This window comes from Bubalus kerabau, chromosome 20 (assembly GCF_029407905.1).
Source record: "Bubalus kerabau isolate K-KA32 ecotype Philippines breed swamp buffalo chromosome 20, PCC_UOA_SB_1v2, whole genome shotgun sequence".
NCBI lineage: Eukaryota > Metazoa > Chordata > Mammalia > Artiodactyla > Bovidae > Bubalus > Bubalus kerabau.
In genome coordinates this window covers 36,697,255-36,723,641 of record NC_073643.1, presented here as the reverse complement: position 1 = coordinate 36,723,641, position 26,387 = coordinate 36,697,255, and the positions used below count along the sequence as shown (strand labels likewise).

The 26,387-nt window shown below is 45.4% G+C and overlaps 1 protein-coding gene across 1 annotated transcript in view; it reads right to left on the bottom strand.

Annotated features, from left to right (window-relative positions):
• The window catches only part of LRIG1 (leucine rich repeats and immunoglobulin like domains 1), a 115,344-nt gene that overhangs the window by 60,759 nt on the left and 28,198 nt on the right, over positions 1-26,387 (bottom strand). Inside the window, exons 3-4 of the mRNA XM_055557190.1 lie at positions 15,108-15,179; positions 4,187-4,261 (exon numbers count right to left, since the gene is read on the bottom strand). Of these exons, the coding sequence (XP_055413165.1) occupies positions 4,187-4,261; positions 15,108-15,179 (147 nt within the window). The remainder of the gene's footprint in view (positions 1-4,186; positions 4,262-15,107; positions 15,180-26,387) is intronic.

The following is a 26,387-nucleotide window of genomic DNA, read 5'->3' as shown; positions in this document are numbered from 1 at the left end:
AACCAATCTCCTGAATGATACAAGTGCAGTAACACCACAGGAAAAGCGGAAATTTTTCTTCCCCAGAAATGTCACTTATGCATCACATGAAATTACTATTGCTGTGGGAATTGTAACTTGAGTTTCCTGGACTTCAAATTAGAAAGAAAGAAAGAAAGAACTCAAACGTGAAAATCTACCAGCAGAGTCTGCCCCCACTGAACAAAAGTCTGTTTCTTTTTCTGAGAAGCATTTCATGAAATCTAGCTCCCTCACTCCAACCCAATCCTATTAAAAGCTTTCCTTGAGTTTAATGCTTTTTGGTTATTAAGGACAAATGGCTTTGTCCTTATCTGCAGAACACAATGCAAATAAAAATCTGCTCTTTGACAAATACATTAATTGAATTAGATTCCTTTAATCAGAAATTGTTAACCAACTGAAATTTTCCGGAAGGATTCCAGTTCCCAAAACTTTAGAAAACTCTGTCCTGAGGCCCTAATAGTAAAGCCAGGCTTGAAACAAACCCTTTTCCCCACACAGTCCTCCCAAGTGTGACCTCAGCGAAGCAGGGTGCTGGCATGCGGGTGATGAGAGCTCTGTCATGTGAGCAAGGGACCAGTTACTGACACAGACTCGGGAGACAGGAAACCAACACAGAGATGAAGAGCTGACCTGGACAGGCAAACAAAATCCAGAGGCAAAAGCCCCCAGTCACCAGCGTCTGAACTGAACACCACAAAACTGCTACCTGTCCTAAAAGACATAAGGCAGCAAGAGCAGCTATGGGACGGCAGGGTCGGTGTTTCTTTTGTGACATTATTGCCTCGACTCTCAGTTTCCTGGTCATGGAAGGGATATAAAAGCTGCAAGTGCACTTTTGTGAGTATTTCAACCCCTTCATCCACCAGATGAGGAAGAAGCACCTTGTCCCTGCTCACAGTATCATCAGAGATACAGCTGGATATTTGCCTGGTCCCCCTCTTTCCCCTGACCCACCTGCCTACAGCCTTGTCCCCAGAAAGTGGTCCCAGCTCCTCAGCCATGTGGTCCCTTGGCAAGTTCTGATTATTTATTACCTCCTCCTCCTGCCCAGGAAGGGGAGAATCTGGAGACTATAAGGGCTACCAAGGTGAATGCTGATTAAGCTAACTGACCTATCACGTCCGCAGTATGTCAGGAACCTCCCACATGTGATGGCATCGAGTCTTTCCCAGGTCACTCTGGGCTCCAACTGCAGGGACACAGAGGTTCCTACTACATGTTTGTTGAATACATGACACCTTTTACTGCTATTCTTCTGAAAAACCACAAACACACCAGCAAAACTTGCCCTTCAAAGCCTGAATAGTGGACTCCCCAGGTGGTTCAGTGGTAAAGAATCCACCTGCCAATGCAGGAGACACGGGTTCAATTCCTGATCTGGGAGGATCCCACGTACCGTGGAACAGCTAAGCAAGCCCATGCGCCAGTGCTCCAGAGCCCAGGAGCTGCAACTACCGAAGCACGTGCCCTAGAGCCCGCACTCCACAGCAAGAGAAGCCCCCAGTGAGAAGCCTGTGCACCGCAACTAGACCATAGTCCTCGATCACTGCAACGGAAGAAAAGACTCGGCAGCGACCAAGACCCAGCACAGCCGTAAATAAATAAAAAAAATAAACCTTTAAAACAAACAAACAAACAAAAAAACCCAGCCTGAACTGTTGGAATTATCAACAGTGGATGGCTGGATGGATGGAGATGCGAGGTGTTTTCCCTTAGAGGTCAGGGTGAGAAAGTCACATTCATCTGCTGTCCACTCTCCCCTGCTCTTTGCTCAACTCACTTAGGAAATACAGGAATGCATGAAGGAAGACAGCAAATTTATCTATAATTCTGCTACTGTGATGTCATGCTGCTAGCCTGACTCTCAGGCAGTAAATCCACGAGTCTAAGATCGGGGAACACAGGCCCTTTAGACAGAAGGAAGGTCAAGACCATTCAGCATCTGTCATTTCAGAGAATTCACTGACCAAGTTACATGGAGCCCAGCTTCAGGCCAAAGGGAGTATCTGCCAATATAAACCTGCATTTTCCAAACTGAATCAGAATTGGGAGGGAGCCTTTTTGTCTTTTTCCTTCCTACTTTACATATTTTAATGCTGTCTAATGGAATAGCAGGAACAAGGCCAACCAGCCCCCCTGCTTCAGACACCTGGGCCAAGGAACAGAAATGTATTTTTAGTCAGCAGAGCAAGGAGTGATTCACAGCGCCACAGGCCTCAGGGCAAACAGGGGGCCCTGCCCGTCCTGGCACGGGGCGGGTCACAGTCACCTGCCACGCTCCTGCCCCCGTGTGGGGGAGAAAGGAGCCATGCATGGGCATGCGTGTTCAGTCTCTGTTCACCGCTCTACTGCGCAACTTACAGGAGCTCAGGCAGCCTCAGTTTCCTGTCTGGTAACATAAAGATGATCTCTGTGGCCTGGGCTTCCCAACCAAGTGAAGAACAAGGGGTGGGGAAGCCGTGCTTCTCAACCTTGAATGAATGGGCCAATGGCCAGGGGCGCCGGTGAAAATGGCTTCTGACCAGCAGGACTGGGATGAGGCCTGGGAGTCTGCATTTCTAACGAGCTCAGTACTGACAGCACAGTGCTGGGCCAGGAACAGTCCTTTAAATAGCAAGGCATTAGAAGCATCTTCCGGTGTGTTGCTCTATAAGCATACCAGGGATTGACATGTCCTTAACTGGCCTCAGGTATGGATAACTCATTTAACCAGCAATGAAACACCTTCCAGATGCTAGAACACCATGGGCCAAACAGCTGCAACAAGAAAATTAGATCCCTGACTGATCATCTTGGGACAAAGAGCTATATGCATCATTCCAGCACTCCACAGGTACAAGAAGTGACTCGCAGACCCTGTGGTCCTATAGGTGAGATCACGCCAAGGCCCAAGGGGCCAGGTGACAACTAGCCAGCAGCCAGCAGCCGCTGCCACCCGTCGAACACCTATTCTGCTTGTGCAAGACATTAGGAGTTTCCTGCACCTCATGCTCCCCTCGAACTTTGGACTCACTGCCCCTATGTGTACAAACACAAGGGGAACAGGAACACATCCTGTAGATGAGGAAAATGAGGTTCAGAGAGATGAAGCTGTCTGTTCAGGACACAGGGCTGGGTCACAATTCTAAGCCCCTGCTCCCCAACCCCACAACACCTGGAAAAGGGTTAAAACCAAGACTGTTTTCCCAAGGCTGGGCCATCTTCTGAACACAGGCCCTGCAGCCAGGAAAACCCGGAGACCTGTAAGACGCACTAGTTATCGGACAGATGAAGCCTTCTCCCCAAGTCACTCTGCTCGGGTCAGTGTCAGAAAAGATACCTCCAGGTGATCGGACAAGTTATAACACCAGCAAAATCACCATCAAATAAAAATTAGCAGGCCTGGAGTGGAAACAGGAAATTTGGCATGAAGAGGGAGGTGCTCTGCTGGGGAAGCTGCCAATAAAAGCTGGTCTAGAAAATAACTGGACTTGTGACTGTTGTATCTGGAAAGACCTCTGGGTGAGTTTCAAACAAGTGAGCACCTCCGTCTGACTGCTGGAGAAGTGGGGTAACTGACAGTACTTAACTCCCCCACAGGGTGCTTCTCGGCCCCAACAATGACATACCCAGGGCATCTCCCTTTCTTCCTCACTGAGGTCCCTTTATTCCCTTTCTCATTTCCACTGCGTTGTCTATAATAGCCGACAGGTTTTATGCTGTGTAACACTTGACCATGACAAAGAAATCCTTATTTTTATGCTAATCTCAGAAGCCTGATGAGTTGTTTTTTTTTTTAAGCCCTGAAAGTGAGCTGAGTCACATTATCAAAGTTACTGCTACAAAGATGAGCCTGCTGTCTCTTCATTGATACAGTGTTCTTTAAGTTCAGTTTAGGCACTCAAACTGCCAGCTTATCCATTAGGAACAAGACATTTGATACCCCTGGGTATTAAAAAGATAATTTCCTGCCAAGCTAGAGATGAGGCAAAACTTCCAGTTTTTAATTCTACACACCCCGAAACAGCAAGCAACACATTTGTCATGATCACTAGAGGTACATGGAGTAAGACCATTTTTTCCAGTGAGCCCAGGAAAATGAGTTTCCCTGATACCCAATGTCAGCAACATGATACCATGGCCTCCCCACACGGCCCAGGATCTCCCAAATGGTACCACTTACAAAAAGAGAGAGACTATATGAGATGAGGCACTGCCCAGGGATGGTATGGCTGTCAACTCATTGTTATTGAGGTACCTGTAATGACAACAAGAAGAAATGAATCAGTTAAATCATTAAAATTAGTCATATGAAATTACAGATATACAAGGACGTCGTAAAAAAATGGCCATGGGCAAACTGCTATGCTGTAACGCTGAATACGAGAATCTAAACGCAAGTTTTTAATAGGAGAGAAGTTATGCCAGGTCATAAACACTACGTACCACACTCATAGTTTAGGAATAAACACACCCAGGACACGTCCCCTGTCCTCTAGGAGCCTCCACTCTAGCTCAGAAATCAAGACTAACAGACAAGGGACTCTGAACACAGGTGGAGATGCACGAAATGAAACAACAGCTCCCCAGGACCATCACTGAGAGCGCTCCTTGGGGGCTGAAGGATCAGAGCCCACTCCAACTGGGATGGAGTTGCTTTGTGCACGTCCATGACATGGCTCTGCCCTCACCAAAGGGCTGTGCGGTTGCACCCAGCGCCACAGATTCATGCCCTCCTGTGGGGGGTTCCTGGTGCTGGAGACACATGAACCAATGACTAGTTCTTGGAGGTTCTTATCTACTTGCAATTCCAGCTTCTCTGAACTCTGATGAAGCCTCCAGACGTGTCTTCCATGAATATATCCATATACACACATACTTTTTCACACAGACAATCTGAAAATCTGCAGAACCAGAGATGCTCCCCAAGCTCCCTTCCCGCTTGAATATTCTATATCTGTACTTCCATAATTCTCAACTCTTAACGGGAGGGGAAGCCCAAAAGCCAGAACACAGCTCGCCTGGGCCATCCCCAGAGGCTCTGGAATCCAGCTTCCTTACATGGATGTGTATTTCCAAATTGGGGAAGAGACTTCAAAATCAGATTTGCAAAGTGAGCCCTGAAATCCTTAGGGTAGCCAAAGCACGGTGATCAGGCTTTTTGACGGGGGATGGGCTGGAAAGAAATGGTATCTGAGATGCAGAATCAAGGATAATGCTGGTTTATCTTATTCTTGTTTTTTTACACAATATGTCTTACACAGAGCATCCAGTTACGGTTTGAGGACAAGGCCACTGAAATGACAGCTGTATTCATACAAGTTTACAACGAGTATTTGCTTAATAGAATAATCTGGTTGTCTGCCATCTTTTATAGAATGAATGGGGAGGGGGAGGCAAAGGCCTTGAATTATCCCTTTCGCTTTCTCCAGTGCCAAAGCTGGTTAGAGATGAAGCCTGGCAATTACTGGGCTGAGGGACACAGAATGTCTATTTCAACAGCTTCATGACTGAAGCATCTGGCGGAGAGAAAGCAGATCTGTACCACGTGGCAAAGCCTTTCTCCACTTAAAGGGCCCTTGTTTGTGTGCTGAAGTAGACGATTAATTACTTTAACAGTCTCTTATCTGACTGCCCCTAAAGCAGACTGCTTCTGCTTCACCTTTTATCTATCCACCCCTGCTGTGATCCGTTTCCCATCTTGGTACAGGGATGCTGAAAACTCACCATCTGTTGGAATCTCTACTAATAAATTTTCACAGTACCATAAATGTACATATTCCTCGATGAGATCCTCAGATCTTACCAGGGCAAGGAAAGCTAAGGTCAAGGGCCTGTTGCCAAGAAGGCAGCTTGCTTACGAACTCTTCATTTCTTAAGAGATTTATTCTAAAACACATATGCTTGGCGGGGGGGTGTCAGAATAATAATAACAGCAGCTAACTTACTGAAGGCTTATTATATGCCAGGCCTGACTCTTGAAGGCTTTTCAATATATTAATCTGTCCTTAGAGCCCTACTAGGCAGGCCCCATTAACATTTCCATTGTACCAATGAGGAAACTGAATCACTAAAATGTTAAGTAATTTAACTGAGGTCACCAGCAGTAAAAGGCAGTGGCCCTGGGGGTCAAGCCCTGAAGTCCAGGTTCTTAACCGTTACTTCCATTTATTTATAGGTGCAGCAGCAACTCTACAGCATTATGTAACTGCATTGTCAGACTCTGGGTTCAGAACCAGGCGCTTGTACTGTTCTCTACCTCACAGGTGAGGTCTCTAAGTATAAGTCACCATCCTAAGGTGACAGAGAGAGAGGCCTGGACAAGAGGTGAACAAAGTACAAGTGCCAGCCACGGGAGAGCCACAGCTGAAAAGGCTAGCAGGCAGAAAGCTTATAGCCTCATAGTAACATGGTAGCTGTCTTTCAGTTGTCAGTAAGGACTTCTCTGCAGGAGAACTCTGGCTGATTGAGTTTGGTCTCGGGCCACCCTGCTGCACACACAACAAACTGCTCCACCCAACTCCTAGGAATGATAACTGAACAAGGAAAGGGGGCATCGTTAGCGTATCTCAAATCGTGACCAAAATGCTGGAAGCAGAGCGTGCAGGTGTGGCTGACAGCGCTGAAGGTACACAGGGCATTTCAGGTTTGGATCAGCAGCCGGGAGTCAACAAGATGAGGCAGAAATCGCAGGCTCTGATCAGCAGGGCTGCTGGATTTATTAAAAGGTCAGAGGGAACATAGAGGAGAAGATCTGCAAGGCTAGCTTACTTCTCGATCATTTCTACTTCAAAAGAAGGGCAAGTAAACCTCAACCAGCTCCTCCACCACTGGCTCTCTGCTCGCTCTGTCCCTTGTTGAAACCAGAACACTACCCTCAGAAGGCAACAAAGGCCCAACTCCCGCTGAGACACGACCAACTTGCCAGCCTGAAATAGAGACCAGTCAAAAATAGCACCACCTCCAGAGCCAGCCGAAGAAGGGCCTCGGGACATTCGGCACAGTCTCCATGTGTAGGGATGCTGTCAGAATTTAGGACTGTGTTTGATGAAATCTTCTGAATATCTAGGGCTGTGCAGTCTTTCCCCCCTTCTCATTCCCTCCAAATCTGCTTCCATTCAAAGGCCCTAAAAATTCTTCTTAAATATCTGGCTTCTATAACTGAAACTTTTCCTGATGATTTAGGACCAAGAAATGCTCTGGAAGCATCAGACCGTGAACAATGGCCCAGCCCTGCAGCTGGGAAAGGTGTGAAAAAGGCATGGGGTGGGATGGCGGGAGAGCTTTGCATAGACCGCCTCCCCATCCCCCCATTCCCCATCCCACTCTTGGGGCAGAACCTGGACGTTGGCCTTTCCCAGCCTACTGGGCCCCCTCAGCTCTCTCTCTCTGAAACTTCCATTTACTGGACTTGGTGAAAGGAAGTTTTCACATCATGCAAGATGCAGAATGTTAAAAAGGATGCTTCAGAGAACTTTTATTACTGACTGCCTCAATCAAATCAGGCATCAACAAACAGTGAAAAACAAACCCACAGGATCACTTCGAGTTATAGCCCTTTCTGTTTTTTAAAAACTGTTTGGCTCTACTTACTTACTGAATAGCTGATATAAGTACACAGTGAAATTCCAAACTGTTTCAAAAAAAGAACACCAGGAATATATATTGAAAGCCACCACTGCCCCCGCCCCGCCCCCTGGTTTGCCTCCAAGAGGAAGCTCCAGCTGCAGGCCGCTGCAGATGAACACACGGTTTTCTTCCTCACAGATGCCTGTGTCTTACACAGACTATTCTGCGCCAGTTTCCCCTTAGTAATAGATCTTGGGGATCTCCCTAAATCTTTTAACCAGAGGTGAAGTGCTCCTCTGCTACGATGAATGATATGAATGAACCACGACTGATGTAGTTGATTCACTAATTTTCTAGACACTGGTTGTTTCCAAACACAAAGTGAGCTGCCGTTAATATGGGTCAAAGTTGGGCTGGGGGGTGCCATATCAGTTCGTTTTGTTTCTGAAGTGGGAGAAAGTCAGCAGTAGCAGGTAGGAGCCACTGTGGAGTTAGGACCACTTCATCAATAGCCGTTATCAGCGCTTTCAGCTACTCGAGAATAAGGCAGACTACGTTACCAACTTTGGCAAGACTTACAGTTTGCATACCAGCTGGACAGGTACGGGTATTTCAGTATCATGACACAGAATACAGTTCCTCTAAATCAACACTTAGAAACGACAATAAAGGCAAACACTTAGCTCTGTGTGCCAGGCTCTGTGCGGAGGATTTTCCGTGCCATGTGTCACTGAATAACATGTCAGCCCTTGAAGCAAGGCACTAATTCATCACCTCACGTTAAAAGAAGAGACTGAGACCACGTTACCGCACAGCAGAGCAGGGATTATTAGGAGGAGATGATACAGTTCAAATGTTTAAATCAGACAGACCCGGGTCCATTTAACCCTGAGCTAATCCCATACCAATCAAACGGCCTTCAGTGGGTCACTGAACCTCACTGCGCCTTAGCTTTCTTCTCCACCAAATGTGCAAAGGACAAGCCCCAACTCCATACAGTTTTGGCAGGATCTGGCTGAAATCACTAAATCTAACAGCCCAGGAGAGAGCCAGATATATAGTAAATGCTTAACAGGTGGTGGTGATTCACAGCCAAAAAGCAGTGCCTCAAGTGACACCCCCTTATGATTTCAACCCTCCCCTGAAACACACTGCACACACGCGCACACAGGGGCAGCAGAAGCCTGGGCCACCACAGGGCGAGCCATAAATACCCAAAGGCAGGCACGCTCAGCCTTTCTCGGCGCCTTCAGAACCTTTTAGGTCAACGGCCCTGGAAAGCACACGGCAGCACCCACGTTAGGCATTCCCGGGCCAGGCAGCAGTAACGCGATCCGAGCGCAGTTCTGAAGGAGGACGGTATAAATAGCCCCTCTTATTAATAGAGGAGCCTCGCAGTCCAGGACTCCTGGCTGGAGGCTCTCCCTGGTGGGCTTTCCTCAGCGCTGCGGGCAGTGACGACCATGTGGTCTGGCGGCAGCTGCGCCAACATCCTCAGGTCCTCCGGGGGCCCCCAACCGGCTCGCTTTCTCTCTCCAACTGGCCCACGATGCTCTGCGGTTGCCGGCCTCCAAAATAAAACCACTGCTAAACCACCGACCACGGCTTTGCCAGCCTGTGGTTCCCCTCGTGCTGAGGTTTCCAGACTCAAGTGGTGGCTGGTGGCTGTGCAGGTTTCAGGAGAACTGACAGCCCCTGGAAGACCCAGTTAATTTAGAAGCACTGTGCCCACTGTGATTTTTTTTCTTTTCTTTAATATTCTTCTCCATCTCCCCACCCATTGCTCCTCACTGCCTCTTCCTGCCTGCACGATGTATTAGGATTCCCTTCAGGAAAGGACTGGATCTTTATCAATGACAAGTTCCACTGCTCTGGGCCCTGGGAATTTGTGTCATCCATCCCACAGTATGACACTGGGCACCAGGGGTAGTCATGCTGGTAAAGGGTTCACCCTATCAGCCCCCAAGGATTTGTATCTTAACAAGCCACCCAGCTCAGTGGCGGGGTGGGGGGGTTGTGGAGGGCAGCTCTGGGATTCTCAAAGTAGTAGAAGATAAATAATATACAGTGTGCCCCTGGGCTTCACAAGTGTCTCAGTAGTAAAGAAACTGCCTGCCAGTGCAGGAGACACGGGTTCAGTCTTTGGGTCAGGAAGATCCCCTGGAGGAGGAAATGGCAATCACTCCGGTATTCTTGCCTGAAAAATTCCATGGACAGAGGAGCCTGGCGGACTATCGTCCACGGGGCCGCACAGAGTCGGACATGACTGAGAGACTGAACACACAGCATAGAGCCTTGCCCATGTACAATGCTCTGGAAATCAGATCCAATGCATAGTTACTGTATTTGTAACTGGATAACACGTCACTACGCCCATGTTCCAGAGGCAGCACAGAAGGAAGTACCTTGCCCGGGGACTCAGTCCTGGTAAGGGGCAGAAGCAGGACTCCAAGCCAGGTTTGCCTACTACCAAACTCACATCCTCCCAGTACACGACACTGTACTCACAAGGAGTGATCCCTCTCTTTACAACTCCCACGCCTGGGAAGGCTGTGCTGCCATGGAGAGTCTGGGATAGGAGTGAGACCAGGGACTCCAGGCCTCACTCCCTCATTTACTAGCTACGCAATTGCAGCCAGGTTCCCAAGCTCCGCTCCACAACTGTCTGAAAATGTAGAAATGACCATAAGGAGCGGAGGGCTTTTTATTAGCACAGTAGCCAGCTACGGTCAACTTTCCTGAGTGCATTAGCTGGAGGAAGAGAAGACACACCCAGTAGAGAGAGGGTAGACGACGGGGTCGAGAAGTCTCACCCTGTCCCTGAATCCAACAGGAGCTCAGGGGAAGGAAAAAAGCCAGAATGTGAAGGGAGAAGGGAAGGTGGGCTTGGACGAGGTGATGTGGGTTTGGACAAAGAGTCTGGAGGAATCAGAGGAAATACTAAGTACCTCGATAGAGAAGACCAATGCAGCAAGGGTGACAGAGGAGATTAAACACTGGACTTTCCATCCTTTTAAAATCTTGGGTGGAAGGCTGCAGGTTAAGAAGAGGGGTTGGGGGGTGAAGACAGTGCAGCTTCAGGCTTAAATACACAGCGCAGAAAGTGAAGAGGAACTAAAAAGCCTCTTGATGAAAGTGAAAGAGGAGAGTGAAAAAGTTGGCTTGCTGCTGCTGCTGCTGCTGCTACTAAGTTGCTTCAGTCATGTCTGACTCTGTGCAACCCCACAGACGGCAGCCCACCAGGCTCCCCTGTCCCTGGGATTCTCCAGGCAAGAACACTGGAGTGGGCTGCCTCATCTCCTTCTCCGACGCATGAAAGTGAAAAGTGAAAGTGAAGTCGCTCAGTCGTGTCCGACTCTTCGCGACCCCATGGACTATAGCCTACCAGGCTCCTCCGCCCATGGGATTTTCCAGGCAAGAGTACTGGAGTGGGGTGCCATTGCCTTCTCCCAACATTCAGAAAACTAAGATCATGGCATCTGGTCCCATCACTTCATGGCAAATAGATGGGGAAACAGTGGAAACAGTGTCAGACTTTATTTTTCTGGGCTCCAAAATCACTGCAGATGATGACTGCAGCCATGAAATTAAAAGACACTTACTCCTTCGAAGGAAAGTTATGACCAACCTAGATAGCATATTAAAAACAGAGATATTACTTTGCCAACAAAAGTCCATCTAGTCAAGGCTATGGTTTTTCCAGTGGTCATGTATGGATATGAGAGTTGGACTGTGAAGAAAGCTGAGCGCTGAAGAATTGATGCTTTTGAACTGTAGTGTTGGAGAAGACTCTTGAGAGTCCCTTGGACTGCAAGGAGGTCCAACCCATCCATCCTAAAGGAGATCAGTCCTGGGTATTCATTGAAAGGACTGATGCTGAAGTTGAAACTCCAATACTTTGGCCACCTCATTCGAAGAGCTGACTCACTGGAAAAGACCCTGATGCTGGGAGGGATTGGGGGCAGGAGGAGAAGGGGACGACAGAAGATGAGATGGCTGGATGGCATCACCGACTCGATGCATGTGAGTTTGGGTGAACTCTGGGAGTTGGTGATGGACAGGGAGGCCTGGCGTGCTGCGAATCATGGGGTCGCAAAGAGTCAGACACGACTGAGTGACTGAACTGAACTGGAAATCAAACAGATTTGAGTTCAACTCTCAGCTTTCCTGGGGCTGAGATTGTAAAGAATCCACCTGCAATGTGGGAGACCCAGGTTTCATCCCTCATTTGGGAAGATCCCCTGGAGAAGGGAATGGCAACCCACTCCAGTACTTTTGCCTGGAGAATTCCATACACAGAGGAGACTGATGTGATATAGTCTATGGGGTTGCAAACAGTTACACTCAATTGAGTGACTAACACTTTTCTCAGCTTTACCAACCAGGTGACGCTGAACAGGTTTATTTAATCTCTCAGAGCTTCCATTTCCTCCTCTGTAAAGTGGAGAAAATGACTGTAAAGAAAAGAATTTAAATCACACAGAGCTGGTGTCAGGATGAAATGAAGCCGTCTTCCTCTAAGGCTGAGTGGTGTTACTGTCATTGCTGTGCTGTTGTGATTCGGGAAATTTATTTTTAAGACTAACCGGCATCCCCAGTGAAGGACAGGTGCAAGTCAGATGCTCTCCGTTCTAGATCTGGGTGGGGATTAAGTTCCAAAAAAGCACCAAGTAAAAGGGGGATTAAAAGCCACAGGTCAAGGGAACCAAACCAATTGAAACTGGATGGCTGTTTGGGGAAGAAACAAATGGAAAGAGAGAGCTAGAGAGAACACAGCAAAGGCTCACGGGAGCATCAACTGTGCCCCCAATCTATGGCGGGGCTGATGACATTGGATCCACAACATAACATGACCCCCAGGGCCCCATGGGACCCAGGCCCTGGCCACACACCCCGCCCTCATGCACACCAGGCACAGTGGCCCTCGTCCTGGTCCTTCTTTGAGGGCCTTGTCTTCTATTTGCAGCTCATCCTGTCCACACCACTCACATTTTCTTGACCTGCCTGTCAGTCACCACCCTGAGCACTCCAGCTCCATTATTACCTCTCTAAAATCAAAGGAGAAAATCCTCCCCTGACCCTGTTCTAGGCCCCCCAAACACGTATGACTAGTGAGTCTCCTGGCTTCCTTGTTCCCCACATGTCTTTCCCTTTTTTAACGTGGTTCTGTGACAGGCGAGGCTTGTCTGAGGTGCCAGGATTGTGGGAAACGGGAAGAGCATTCAGGGGGCTACCAAGAAAACTACGAAGCCAGAGTAAAGACTATCTGAATGTAGCACTTTTAAAATTCGAAAGTGAATGCAAAACAACACTCATTCAGAGCAGAGTATGTAAGTTTTCAAACCAAGATATGGTTAGCAACAGAGCCCTGTCAAGCCAGACAGGAGCCTAGGGCAAAAGGAAAAATAATCAGTTAAGCTGATTCAGACTTTACTTAAACTTTCTGTACTTTTTTCATCATGGATTAGTATTATTTTATTATTTGGCATTCATTTTTCTTTTTTCAAATACTGCATTAAGGTCCTTTATCTTAAATGCTTAACTTTTTTTTAGAAGCCCCTTCAATCCTGCACCACTGGCAAATGCCTCTTACCTAACCCTTCCCTAGCTCTGTCTGTCTGCCTTATTCAGTCCTGTGCCCCCAGCAGCAGAGCAGCGCCTGGCACATAGGAGGTACTTGAGGAAATAGTGAATGAAAGCCTGAATGATGCCCTAAGAAATAACATGATTTTTGTTTTGTCCAATTCGAAAAGAAACCACTAAGCTCTGAGACTCAGCACACAGAAGTTGAATACAGTAACCACAAGTGGTTAAAGACAGCCTGGATTAAGGGAAAGCACTGGGTTATGGCCCAAACTGGCTCCTTGATGGGCTGGGTTTATCATTTCAGGTGGCTGTGGTGGGCTGCCACACCCCCACAAAATTCTTAGGCTGAAGTTCCAGCCCTCAGTACCTCAGCTTGTGACCATATGTGGAGAAAGGGTTTTTAAAGAGGTCATATGGATGGGTTCTAATCCAGTATGATTGGTGCCCTTTTGACAGGAGGACATTTGGACACACAGAAGAGGCACCAGGGAAAGGAAAGGCCATGGCAAGAGGTGGCCAGGAAGGTGGCCATCTGCAAGTCAAGGAGAGAGGCCCCAGAGGAAACCAACCCTGCCAGGACCTTGATCTTGAACTTCCAGCCTCCAGAACCCAGAGAGAATAAGTTGCTATTATTTAAGTCACCCAGTCTGTGGTCTTTTACTAAGTAAACTTGCATAATGACCCACTTCCAAACTAGTCCAAATCACTATGACCCTATGGAAAAATAAGGGCCCTGGACAAAGTATTTCCAAGCGTCCCTTCCAACTCTCATCTTCCTTTAACTTGGGAAGTTGGAACCTTCTTTAAACAGACCTGGAAATCATAAACAGCATTTTGGAGAATCTGGAGATGGTGGTAGAGAACACAAGTATTTAACAAATTGCATCATCTGATTAAATTTCCTTTAGATAAACCCTCAACAATGGGATCAAAAAATAATAAACAAGGATTTTTTTTTTATCAGTTACATGTAACAAGTAAAATATATAAAGCACTTAATGTCTACTAAAAATAGAGTAACAACAGGAGCGAATGGGTGAATGATTTATGAAATATTCATGTATAAGTAGCTTTACATAAAAATTGAAATGGGATAGTAAAAATCTTTTAATTTACATGACAAAGTATTCACAAATGTAAGGAGAAGTAAGAAACAGATGTAAAACCATGGTATAAATACAGTTTGATTCCAAAATTTTGTGTAGAAGTATATATTTTTCACTAAGTGTCCACAATGTTTAGCCTTGGGTGATAATACTGGTGATTTTAATTTGTTTTACATATTTCTACAGTTGCCAAATTTTCTGCAGTGGGTATGCATGACTTTTCTTTGAAGTCCCTGTGGAACTAAAATCCTGAATAACTCTAACATTCACGTTAAAAGCAGAATTCCTCACATTAAAAAGAGGAAGAAAAGACTGAGGCCTGACTTAAAGGACATTGCAAGGGACAGCAGACCTGGCGTTCTAAAGACAGTAATGTCTAGTTCTGTTTGGAGGTCGGGAGAGAAAAATCAGCCTTCTTATCCATTTCCCTATACCTTGGATTCCTGGGAAAGAGAAGGGGTGGGCCGGCTGATTTGCGCCAGCAGAGCAGGCTGCTCTAGTGCCCTGGGGACTGGGGCAAGTACCAGCCAGGTGTGTTAGCCCCCTGGGCCCCCAAGGCTTTCCACAAGCCTGTACAGTCCCCGTGGGCATGTGATTTCCAATAAATTCACACCTGCTGGACACGCCCATCACTGACTGCCCAGGAAGAAGAGAGGGGCTTCAGTAAAGGAGTGCTACGTAGGCAGGACCTTTTGTCTCCAACAGCCCCCAGAAGATGTCCCCTCTCACAAGGTTCAGACTGCTGATCCAGGGGAAAGAGTGGCGCTGCCACAAGAGAGGGTCTTCCCCAGGAGCTTGCCATCCTGCCCACCAACCCCCCAAAGTTTGAGGAAAAGCACTCACACTTCTTGTAGATTCGGCAAGTCTTCAAAACCAGCAGGATCAATCTCAGAAAGTTTGTTGTAACTCAGGTTTCTGGAAAAAGGAGAGCAAAAAAACAAAGAAAAAATTCAGTCAATACTCCCAAATTTAGGAATCATCTACCCATCCCTCCCCAGGAGGAATAATCCCTCTTACTCATAACTGCCCCCATCTCATGTACTATTTTAAGTAACCCTGGTGGCTCAGAGAGTAAAGAATCTGCCTGCAATGCAGGAGACCAGGGTTCAATCCCTGTGTCGGGAAGATCCTTGGAGAAGGAAATGGCAACCCACTACAGTATTCTTGCCTGGAGAATTCCATGGACAGAGGGATTCTGTGACCACCATGCTGGTCCAAATGCCTGGCATCCTATCAAATGGCATTTTGAAAAATTACTGTTTTACTAAGGCATCAAACACTATTTAGAAGCAGTAAAGGGAGTCTGATCCTTCACTGACTAAAAATCAGTGGTCCCCAACCATGGATGACATTTGGCAAAGTCTGTAGACATTTCTGGTTGTCACGACTGAAGGGAAGAGGAGGGGAGGATCCTACTAGCATCTGGTGGGGAGAGGAAAAGGATGCTGCTAAACAACCTCCAAAGGACAGGATAGCCCTTAAGGACAGATCCAGCCTTCACTGCTAACAGTAACATTCAGAGGTTGAGAGACTTTGGTCTAAACAAAAACTTCAGGATCAACACTCGCTCGCATGTATAGTTAAAGTTGAAAGGACTATTTAATAAGTGAGCAATGTAAGATCTTAATCATAAGGTTTATATGAACATGGCATTCCTACCATCGATGAACAAATATTTCAAGTGATAATCATGCCAGAGAGGAGCAGTGTCATAGGAAATCTCGTTGGTGTGAACCAAAGCCTCACATGCCAGCAGCGTTCTCAAGACGACAGCGTCTATCACATGACTCAGAATTACATCCCTCTCCCCTTCAGCCCATCTGTGACCCCATTCTCAGAGGGAGACAAGGACCAAGCAGGGCAATGTTTGATCTGCTGAGCTTCCCAGAGCACACCCTCAACCCAGACCAGCTTGATCTTTCAGGAACAGAATCCACACAGATGTGGTCCACACAGGCCCTTGCTGTGCCTCACTCTCTGCCACCAAAATACATCCAATCCTGTGTGCGCCAAAGGAGCTGGCTAACATTTTTCATCTCAGCTATTAATTCCATTGCCATTACTGCCAATTAACAAGTACTACGAATCGAGAGTTCAAAGTCTCTTAAGGGGCCCAGTATCACATTAAGTGGCAACTTTCTTTTAAGCTTCCTCCAGAGACATTCCAATCAATACTAAGCCAGAGCTGAGAGCCATTTCACTGGCAACTCAAGACATTTATCTAAATAAAAGTCAAACCACCCTTGAAATTAATGGTACATCTGTGTTCGGGGCACAGCCTGAATTAAAAGCAATTTGTCCAGGGATTATGTTACCATAAAAATTGAAGGTGGTAATTTTTAAACCACCTATTGAAGTCAAGTGTGAGCTTGTCTGTTCTTGGGAGTATTTACAATGAGATACTTAACACAGAAATCAACAGGTTAGACTTGGAACAGAAAATCCACAAATGAAGAGAGGTCTTTCCTATCACAGAAAGGACTGAATGGACTAAAAGTTTCTCCTATGATGAGCATGTTATCATGACAATGTGGGGCAGAAGTCTTGTTTCTGGTTCTACAGGTAGTGTGAGTTGATAAGGACTGTGACATTCATATCATCTCAGGTAATGGGGAGTTGCTAAGCTGGAGCAGGCTTGAGAGAAAGACTCAGAAACCACAAAGCCAAGAGCTGGAAGGGCAAACAAGTGATGCAGGTGGTCACCTGCCAGGTGTGGAATGAGGCTGACACAGCAGTGCCCACTCAACCTGCCTGCCACCTAAAGAGGCCATTTGTACCTGTTTCCCAAAAGAAGGGTGGTACAGACCAGTCTCCTTCATTTTCAAGAAGCCTGAGCTCTGAAATTTTATGTTAAGTCTTTTAAATTCTTTAAATGTATATGTAAAAATCTGGCAGTGCATGTGGACCACATCTCTGCAAACATAAATCTGCAGAACACATTTAAGCAGAGGATCACCATTTTTCAACCTCTGATCTAGTTTCAAAATGAATAACTTGTGGCCAGGGCAGGAGCTGGGGTTCACAGGATCTAGGGCCCAAGCTAGGCCTGGTGGCTCTGTTCTGAACAATCTGAAAGGAAATCACTTCCCTCAATCCCTGAGCCAGAAAAGTCCAGATCCTTTAGGAACTCAGGATTAGAATAAAGACATTTAAAATCACAACTCTCCTTGGTCTCTATTTTTTCCCTTAAAGAGCACACACAATTTATTTACATTTCAAAAACGCTGTATCTAGTGTTATATTTAAAACAGATGGCCAACAAGGACCTACTGTATAACATAGGGAACTCTACTCAATACTCTGTAGTAACTTGTAAAAGAATTTGAAAAAGAATACATATATGTATATGCATAACTGTAACATATGAATTACTCTGCTGTACACCTACCTGCAACTAACACAACATTGTTAATCAACTATACTCCAATACAAAATAAAGTAAAAACAAAAACAAAAACAAAAAAAACCTTGTACAAATTCTGCTTTTAAAGATAAGGCAACTTGATAAAGGGGGATTCCATAAGCTACTTTTATCAAGAAGCCAGACAGCATCAGTACTTAACACGGAGATTCCAGGAAGTAGCAATAAGTTCAAGAGACTTTTAAGTGGAAATCTAAGCATTTACTTGGTCTGCCTGGATGAAGCGATTTTTCGATTCTCGATCAACTGGAAAAGCCACGTATCACCAACCCAGACTGCCTCTAAGAGTAATTCTGCTCTCAGCGCCTTTCACCAACACAAAGAGAATACAGTAGCTGAGGCTCAGGTCCCTTGGAATGACACTGCTTTGGGACAAAGAGCTTTTAAGTCTGAAAAATAAATCATGGTACAAAGCGGGGAATGAGGCTGACACAGCCGTGTCCACTCACCTGCCTGCCACCTAAAGGGGCCATCTGTACCTGGTTCCCAAAACGAGGGTGGGTGAAGACCAAGTCTCCTTCATTTTCAAGAGAAGCTCGAGCTCTGAATTTTTATGTGATTACCAACTGCTTTATCAAAAAACAGGGAAAATATTTACTTTCTTCTCCCTGACAAGCACAATCTGAAGTAAAATCCGCAGACATTTTTCTTGTTTGCTAATCTCTGGGAGACACACTCTCAGTATAAATATTTTCCTATTGTGGTAAAACACACACAACCTATAGTGTACCATCTTGACCATGTTTCCGTGTACAGTTTAGGGACATTAAGTACATTCTCACTGTTATACAACCAACACTACCATCCATCCCTCCCCAGCACTTCTACAACTTTTCCAACTGAAACTCATCACCCATTAAACACTAACTTCCCATTCTCCCCTCCCTCCGGGGTCTGGCTACCCCCCTTCACTCTACATGCTGCCTGTGTGACCTGGACTTGAGAGGTACTTCACACGAGTGGGGCCGTCAGTACCTTTAGTGTCTGGCTGATTTCACTCAGCGCAGTGTCCTCAAGGTGCACCCACACTGTGACACGTGTCATGCGTTCCTGCTCCTTTTTGTGGCTGAATAGTATTCCATCATTTACCTGTGTGTGCATGTATCTTCCGTATTTTGTTTCTCCCTATAAAAGCTGATAGATATTAGGCTTGGTTCCATCTTTTGGTTATTGTGAATCATGCTGCTGTGTACATGGTCATCCCCCACCCACACCCTGGCATAACATATAAAGACTTTTTTTTTTAAACTCTTTGACTGCCACACTTCCTGACAACGTTCATTTCTCCAAGATGAAAGATATCCATATACTTTGGTCCAAGAACTGTGCAGAGAAGGGTCTGAGTAACAATTTAAGAGTTAATTAGTGAAAAACTTTTACCTAGGAGACCTTTTTTCTCAGGTGGCAGCTGACAGGCACACAGGTCTAAGGCATCTCACTTATTTCGGCAAACATGGTCAGCCTTACTAGGCCCGACATCTGAGTGTGTTATTGGTTGAAGGTTTCAGATTCTCCTGTCAAAACAACCCATCTATCAGCAGGACAGATGCTGTCAAAAGCACTTCTGCACCTTTCAGGACCAAAGCGCAGAGGAAAGAAACCTTAGGGAATTTAGTTACTGCCAACCGCAGCTTTCATTATACAGTTTGTCAGCCAGTGTCATAACACAAATTTCCCTTGTTCTTGCACAAAGGGTGCACCACTCTTCCAACAATGGAGCCCAGCCGTAGATACTCTTTCTGCTAATCTGCTGAGAGATGACTGTCCGGCCCACCGTTTGCCCAACATGCCAGAGGCCCCTCCGCAGAGACCGGCTCAAGTTTTAAACAGGTTTTATCTGCAGCTGAAGAGCAAAGGGTTCAACAGTGCACGGCAATAATCTGCTTGCTGAGCCCTTTTCCTGGCAAGACCCCTACCCAGACCTCACAGAATGAGAAGAGCTAAGTCTTCAAATAGAGGAGAAATCCCCCACTGTTCTGTAAACCCCTGCTTTCCTATCCAGCAGCACCCAGCCAAGTGACCCTGACATTCATACTTAAACTAATCAAGATTACAGAAAACTAGGACTTCAGGGTCTCAGGGGCACCAGCCACTATCCATGTGTCCAACCACCTGTGGCTAGCAGGGAGAAGCCATTTCCGTCATCCCTGAAATTTCTATTAACTGAAATCAAGGAGTAATCAACAAATACTTGAAGTGAAATGGCATGGAGGGAAGAAAGTTGGATTTGAAAAATAAATGTGATCACTGCAGCTTTGTAGCACAGTCTGAAGTTAGGGAGTGTTATTCCTTCAGCTCTGGTTTTCTTTTTCAAGACTGTTTTGGATACTCAGGACTTTTGTGTTTCGATACAAATTTTAATTTTTTTTGGTTCTTATTCTGTGAAAAATGACAAAACAGAAATAGCTTTGGATGTAGAAAAGAAACTTTTGGTTACCAGAGTGTAAAGCGGGGGTATAAATTGGGAGATTGGGATTGATATATATACACACTATTACATACAAAATAGGTAACTAATAAGGACCTACTGTTTGGCAAGGGAACTCTACTCAATACTCTGTAATGACTTATATGGGAAAAGAATCTAAAAAAGAGTGGATATTTGTATAACTCAGTCATTTTGCTATACACCTGAAACTAACACAACATTGTAAATCAACTATTCTTCAATAAAAATTTGAAAAAACAAATTTGAATTTCCCAACAATCTAAATCCACTGGAATCTAGTACCAGCTGTGCTTAGTGGCTCAGGCATGTCTGACTCTGCGACCCCATGGACTGTAGCCTGCCAGGCTCCCCTGTCCATGGGATTCTCCAGGCAAGAATACTGGAGTGGGTGGCCACACCCTTCTCCAGGGGATCTTCTCAATCCAGAGGTTGAACCCAGGTCTCCCGAACTGCGGGCTGATTCTTTACTGTCTGAGCCGCTAGGGAAGCCCAAAGGCTTTGTTAAAAACGTGGTGGGGGAGGGGCACGGATCTCAGCCCCTGTGCCTCAGGCACACACAGTTCTTAACCAATCCCAGCAGAGGAAGAGGGCTTTGAAAACTAAATCCATAAGGAAGACACTCTTAAATAAAAAAATGCCCTCTGAATGTAATTCTATAGGCTTTATCAGTTATTGACATAATCTGACCAGCACCAGTCTGGATTACAACCAGAACCACATATTACAAACTTGGCAAACACTATTCAAAGCTGGAAAACAATAATTCATTGATTCCTTGGAAACTGGGGGATAAAACGTTCCACTTACTTCTGAGTAAAGCTGTGGTGAGGAGACAACCCCAGCATCACTAGACAATGTCAACAGCACTTTACCCTCAAAAACAGGCACTGCTCACAGACCACTGACTCTACAGGCAAAACCTCTCACAGGAAGGAAAGTGCCATGCACAGCTGTATTTTTCAACTTTATGAAGAAAAATAATCCAAAGTGGAAGGAAGCTGGCCACAAATCTGTGACAGGAATCCTCTGGGAAAGGAGGTTTTCCCATTCAGTTTGGTTTCCAGGCCAGTCTATTTCCCACTACTCAGCCCTGTCTGGGCACCTGAACAAAACAGAACTTTGCATATTTTAAGAGTTCAGATGTTCGCTAAAGCGAAGAATGCAGCCGGAAAGCAACCCATCTGCTGAGCACACTGGGGTGCCTCGGACTGGCCTAGAGGGGTGCCTCTTCTCTCTCTGCAACCTGTGGGCTTTGGCTGTGTATCTCCTCTTAACCTTACAGGGTGCTGCCTGCCATCCATTATAAAAGGAGTCATCTGCTTAGGACTAACTGGGAAAAAGTGATCAGTTTTTTTCCCAAGGGGTTATGAATGAGAAAGAACACGCAGACTTGTTAGAGTCATTTCATCTCTTAAATTTTCAAGGCTTTTTCTGTTGCATTTTTGCCTTCTGAGCAGTTATGTGTCGTACATATCAAGATCCAACGAAATCACCACACTGTGTTCCTCAGGCCGACTTTATAAGGTTTTATGGGAAGAAATTTATTTTTAAATCTAGGATATCAGATGCCCTTACCTTTTTTTCCCTTCTATTACAACACTTTCCCCTCATTAACCAAAAGCCATAAGTGAAAGGGCTGATCATACACATTGAAGGTTTATTTTAAGAATGACAAAACTGTATCTTAAACTAGATTTATCATTCCTCTGATATCCTCACCAAGAATTACCAGGCAGAAGGTGGTTTTATACTTGTGTTTCTTCTGTATGGTGATCAACCACATATTCCCTAAACTGAGGCTCAGAAAAAGAAATACATTCAGCAAGTAATCAAATGCAAAATCACTGGACAGAACTCAATACTTAACAGCTCACCTTGACAGCTTTAGGTCACTAACATTAGACAAAGTCAGTAATGAGTCACAGTTATTCTGACTTTTGAAAATGTTAAACAGATAATTCTATATGCAAATGAGGCTTACAAGCAACTCAAAACAAGAGTAATTACACACTAGCCATTACCCACACACCAGAGTCACTCACTTCTTAAAACCAGCTTTAGAAATGAGTGTGGGTCTCCGACTTCTGATGCTTAAGACATTATCTGAGAGAAGTCAGCCTTGTGTAACTGATCCTGCTGGTCTTAAGTGTGCTTCTATGCCTGACAGTTCACACAGCTCACCCATGCCTGTGGTTAGTTTGAATGCAGGTTAAGTCTTTGTCCTAGAGCACCCAGCAGATGCCAAGTTTGGCAAATATTTATTGACTGTTGGTCTATAGTCTATATTGCGCCTAGGTTAAGTTCTAATACAAATCAGGATAAGATCTAGTTCGTGACTTCAAAGAGTTCACAACCTACTGGTCAGATAAGACCCTGAACCAAATAACTCCACCCAAAGGCTCTAACAGGGCAAGCATCTTGGGAATGATGAACCAAGAGTTGCAAAATGACAGTTCTTGGGCCAAAGGTGAGCTGCAGGGAAATTTGTGTCTGACCAAATGGTATTTGGAGAGACCTAAAGTTTTCAGCAAAAATTTGAATGTTTCAGCTTCTCTTGAAATTGCAGGGACACCTCAGAGATAATGTGAGTTCAGTTACAGACCACTGCAATAAAGCAAATGTTGCAATACAGAAAATCATACAATTTTTCTGGTTTTCCGGTAAATACAAAATTGTGTCTTTACGCCATACTATAATCCATGAAGTGTACAACAGCATTATGTCTTAAAAAATAATAATGAACATACCTTAATTATAAAATACTGCTCTTAGAAAAATTGACCCTACAGACTTGCTCGGTTCAGGGTTGTCACAAACCTTCAACTGGTAAAAAATGTAACAAAGCAAAATGCAGTAGAAGGCGGTATGCCTGTCATCACAGGGCCAGCATGCGGACAGCACATCTGTTACATTATTTAGCAAGGACCCAGCTGACCACAGGCCTCACCACTCCTATGCTCTTCCTCAGGACTTCTTTGCTCACTTGTAGTATCTCTCTGGCACTGCAAACATCTGGGTTCGTCTTCCTGGCATGGAGTCCAGGTGACGTTCACAGCAGGGAAGATTAACTATGATGAGGAAGGTTTATCAAAAATGCAAAATGAAAGTGAACGCTCAGTCGTGTCCGACTCTTAGCGACCCCACGGACTGCAGCCTACCAGGCTCCTGCGTCCATGGGATTCTCCAGGCAAGAGTATTGGAGTGGGGTGCCATTGCCTTCTGCTAAATCTGGAAGAGCAGCAGCACAACAGCATGGCTTTTAAGGAAGAGTTTCAGGATATAAGGCCAGAAAAGTACAATAAGGCATAGATTGAAAAAAAAAAAAAAGCCAAGTCAGGAGCTCCTAGAAAGGAGAAGGGCCAGACAGGAAAGGTTGCAGGCTAAGTGGAGAACAGCATGCAGCCCCATGCTGTCAGAGCGACAACCCCGCAGGCAGGTAAGGCAAGGGTGTGCAAACCATAATAAACCCCAATGCCAGGTCCACTGTGAACTTTATTACAAGATCATTACAGGTGATTCCTGCAGCAACAGAAAATCTCCTTGCTCATCTACTTCAAGGTCTGACCCGAACGCTCAAGAGGCCCACCATTACTGAAAGTAATCGATTTCTACATTCGATTTCTACAACAGCCCTTAAAACAGGAGATCCTAGGATCAGCTTTTCCTGCCCAAATCTTAGCTTGGGTAAAGAGAGAAAGCAATCAGATATGATATGGCTCTCTCATTTAAGCAGTCTAGTGCTTGATTGTGGAGGATGTACTAGGGGGAGTACACAATTTTTCCATAATAGTCATTCGTTAAATATGGTCTGTGCATCACTGACAATGAGAGATAGATTAATTTCATTAATAAAAGGCACTCCATTCGCTGCAGCAACTAAGTTTGGTGGGGACCTCACTAACAATGAAGATTTGGGCAGAGAATTGCTGCTGGCCACAGGCTGACCACCCTACCCCCATAAACCTGTCACAAAGACACCAAAACCCAGGAACACCCCAGCAGGGAAGAAGCACCTACAGCCGGCACTTGGTTTTGCTATTAGAGAAGTGACTTGGAAATGGGCAGAGGCGGTGAGGGGTCAGGAGTCCCCTCACCTATTCTCTCCTTTATCACCTCTGGAGAGGGATCACACACTGGCCCTTTCAGACAGTCCTTAAGCTCTACTGGGCTTTCCAAAGTTGTCACCCCCTTGCTGGGCACCACCCCACACACAGCTTAATCTTTCCCTCTTGAAAGCCCAGCCATTCCGCAGAACAGAGGGTGGTGGTGCCTCAGGACCAGGCCCTCCCACCCCCACCAACCTCTCCTCCTCTCACCAGGGCTCGGGTGAGAGCAAAGGGCTCATCAATCAGGACCTAAACAGGCTCTAAAATGAGCTCCAAGAATGTGGGCTCACCTCCACCAACACACTCAAGAGGCTGGAGTTCCTTTGGTATTAAAAAAAAAAAAAAAATGGAGGAGGATTTTCCTAAATGAAAACCATGCTGTATTAAGGCAGGAAACGGAAGCTCTTGCTTCTGTAGTAGTTAAAACAAGCCGAGCAAAAGGGACAGGAAGTGAGGGACACATTAATCCAGTGGATAAATTTGGAGTCCATGGTTTGCCGAGTGCTTTGTGGAGTCCACCAGTGCCCCTCTGGTCACAGATCACTGTTTGCCTGTTCTAAAATCTCCACCCATACCTCTGTCCCTACAAATACTCACTTTCAGAAGATTAGCTTCCTGTGGAACCAATCACTGCAAAATACAGCGTATTTAGTTAAAAGGGTGATGGGGCTTTGAAATGCGTTGAGTCTGAGTTGACCTGTTCAAGACGTAACACCGTAGGAACAGTTTTTTCAGTGTGTCACCCAACCAAATTTAACTATATAAATGGTGGCACAGCCATAGACTGTGATCAGCTTCCTTTGGCAACACACTGAAATGCTTCCCCACAGAGCACAGAGTGGTTCCCCACACTTCATGCCCCCCACCTAAGGGCCCTGGGAGGACTATGATCATCAGAGAGGAAAAAAACTATTTTAACATAGCCCTGTAAAAGGTACTCCTGGTTGCAAGAACAGCCTGGCCAGATTCCAAGCTTGTCTTGCTGGCAGAAGATATAATCGAGGATTTCACTGGGATAAAAGGATAAAGAAATCCTATACTAGTGACTTGAGATTCTTCAGAAATGAAACCTCCAATAATGGATTACTTCCCCCAAGTACGAGAGACACATACTGAAATACTAAGAACAAACCAACCAACCAGAAAAACAAAACAAAACACCCTTTCCACTATCTGAGTCATTACGCACCATTCTAAATCCTCTTCTCTAGATGTTTCCTGAACCAGGCAAGGATCAAGGCATTCATTCTGTGCTTTTTTAACCCTCATTTCTGAAAATTCACTTCACAACGTAATCCAATCAATGAAAAAATAGTACACAAGCTTCACATTACAGAAATGTATGCCGAAAGATGAAAATTAAACTCTGCACATGTGATGATCAGAGTCTGTTGATGTTGTTTTAAAAAAGTATTTAGAACAGTCATTTTAGGCAAACATCATTTTGGGTTACAAAAGGGCAGTATATATACAGACAGTCTATGGGGTCACAAAGAGTCAGAAACAACTTAGTGACTAAACCACCATCCCTGATCGGTAAGTGACTTTTCGTCCCCCTTCAAGGGGCAAGAAGGAAATGATTTTTTCCCCCAGTAATTACATTTTTACAAATAAATGTACCTTAATGTTATCAGCATATCTTTCCTAATCTGACACCAAAAATTTTAAGGGACAAATGACATAAGTGGGCATAACTACCTTCCCAGAATAGAGCTGCTCATAAGGAAAACCTTCTCTGGAAAGCCAGACGTTCATACAGGTATTCTCTGGAATCCTCTATCAGCTTGCAGTGGAATTTACATGCATCTTATATCTTTCCAACTGAAATCACACTGAGCATTCACTAAAGTCTCAGGCATCTGTCTGTGCCTATGCAAAGCCCGAGCATCTGCAAGCTACAAAGCTAACAGAAAAATCTAGGTTTACTTGCATTTACCTCGTTACTCTGCATTACAAGCTGATGGAGAGCAAGGTGCCCACAAATATTACCAAACACTGTCTTCTTGGTTTTCTATATCTTCTTCTAGGTCTCAAAGAGTCAAATATTACCTTCTAGGTTTATTGTCTCATCCTTTCCCACATTTCCCAGCTACTTCCCAACTTAAAAATGAAGATGACTCAAACATAAAGAACAGATCCCTGGTATA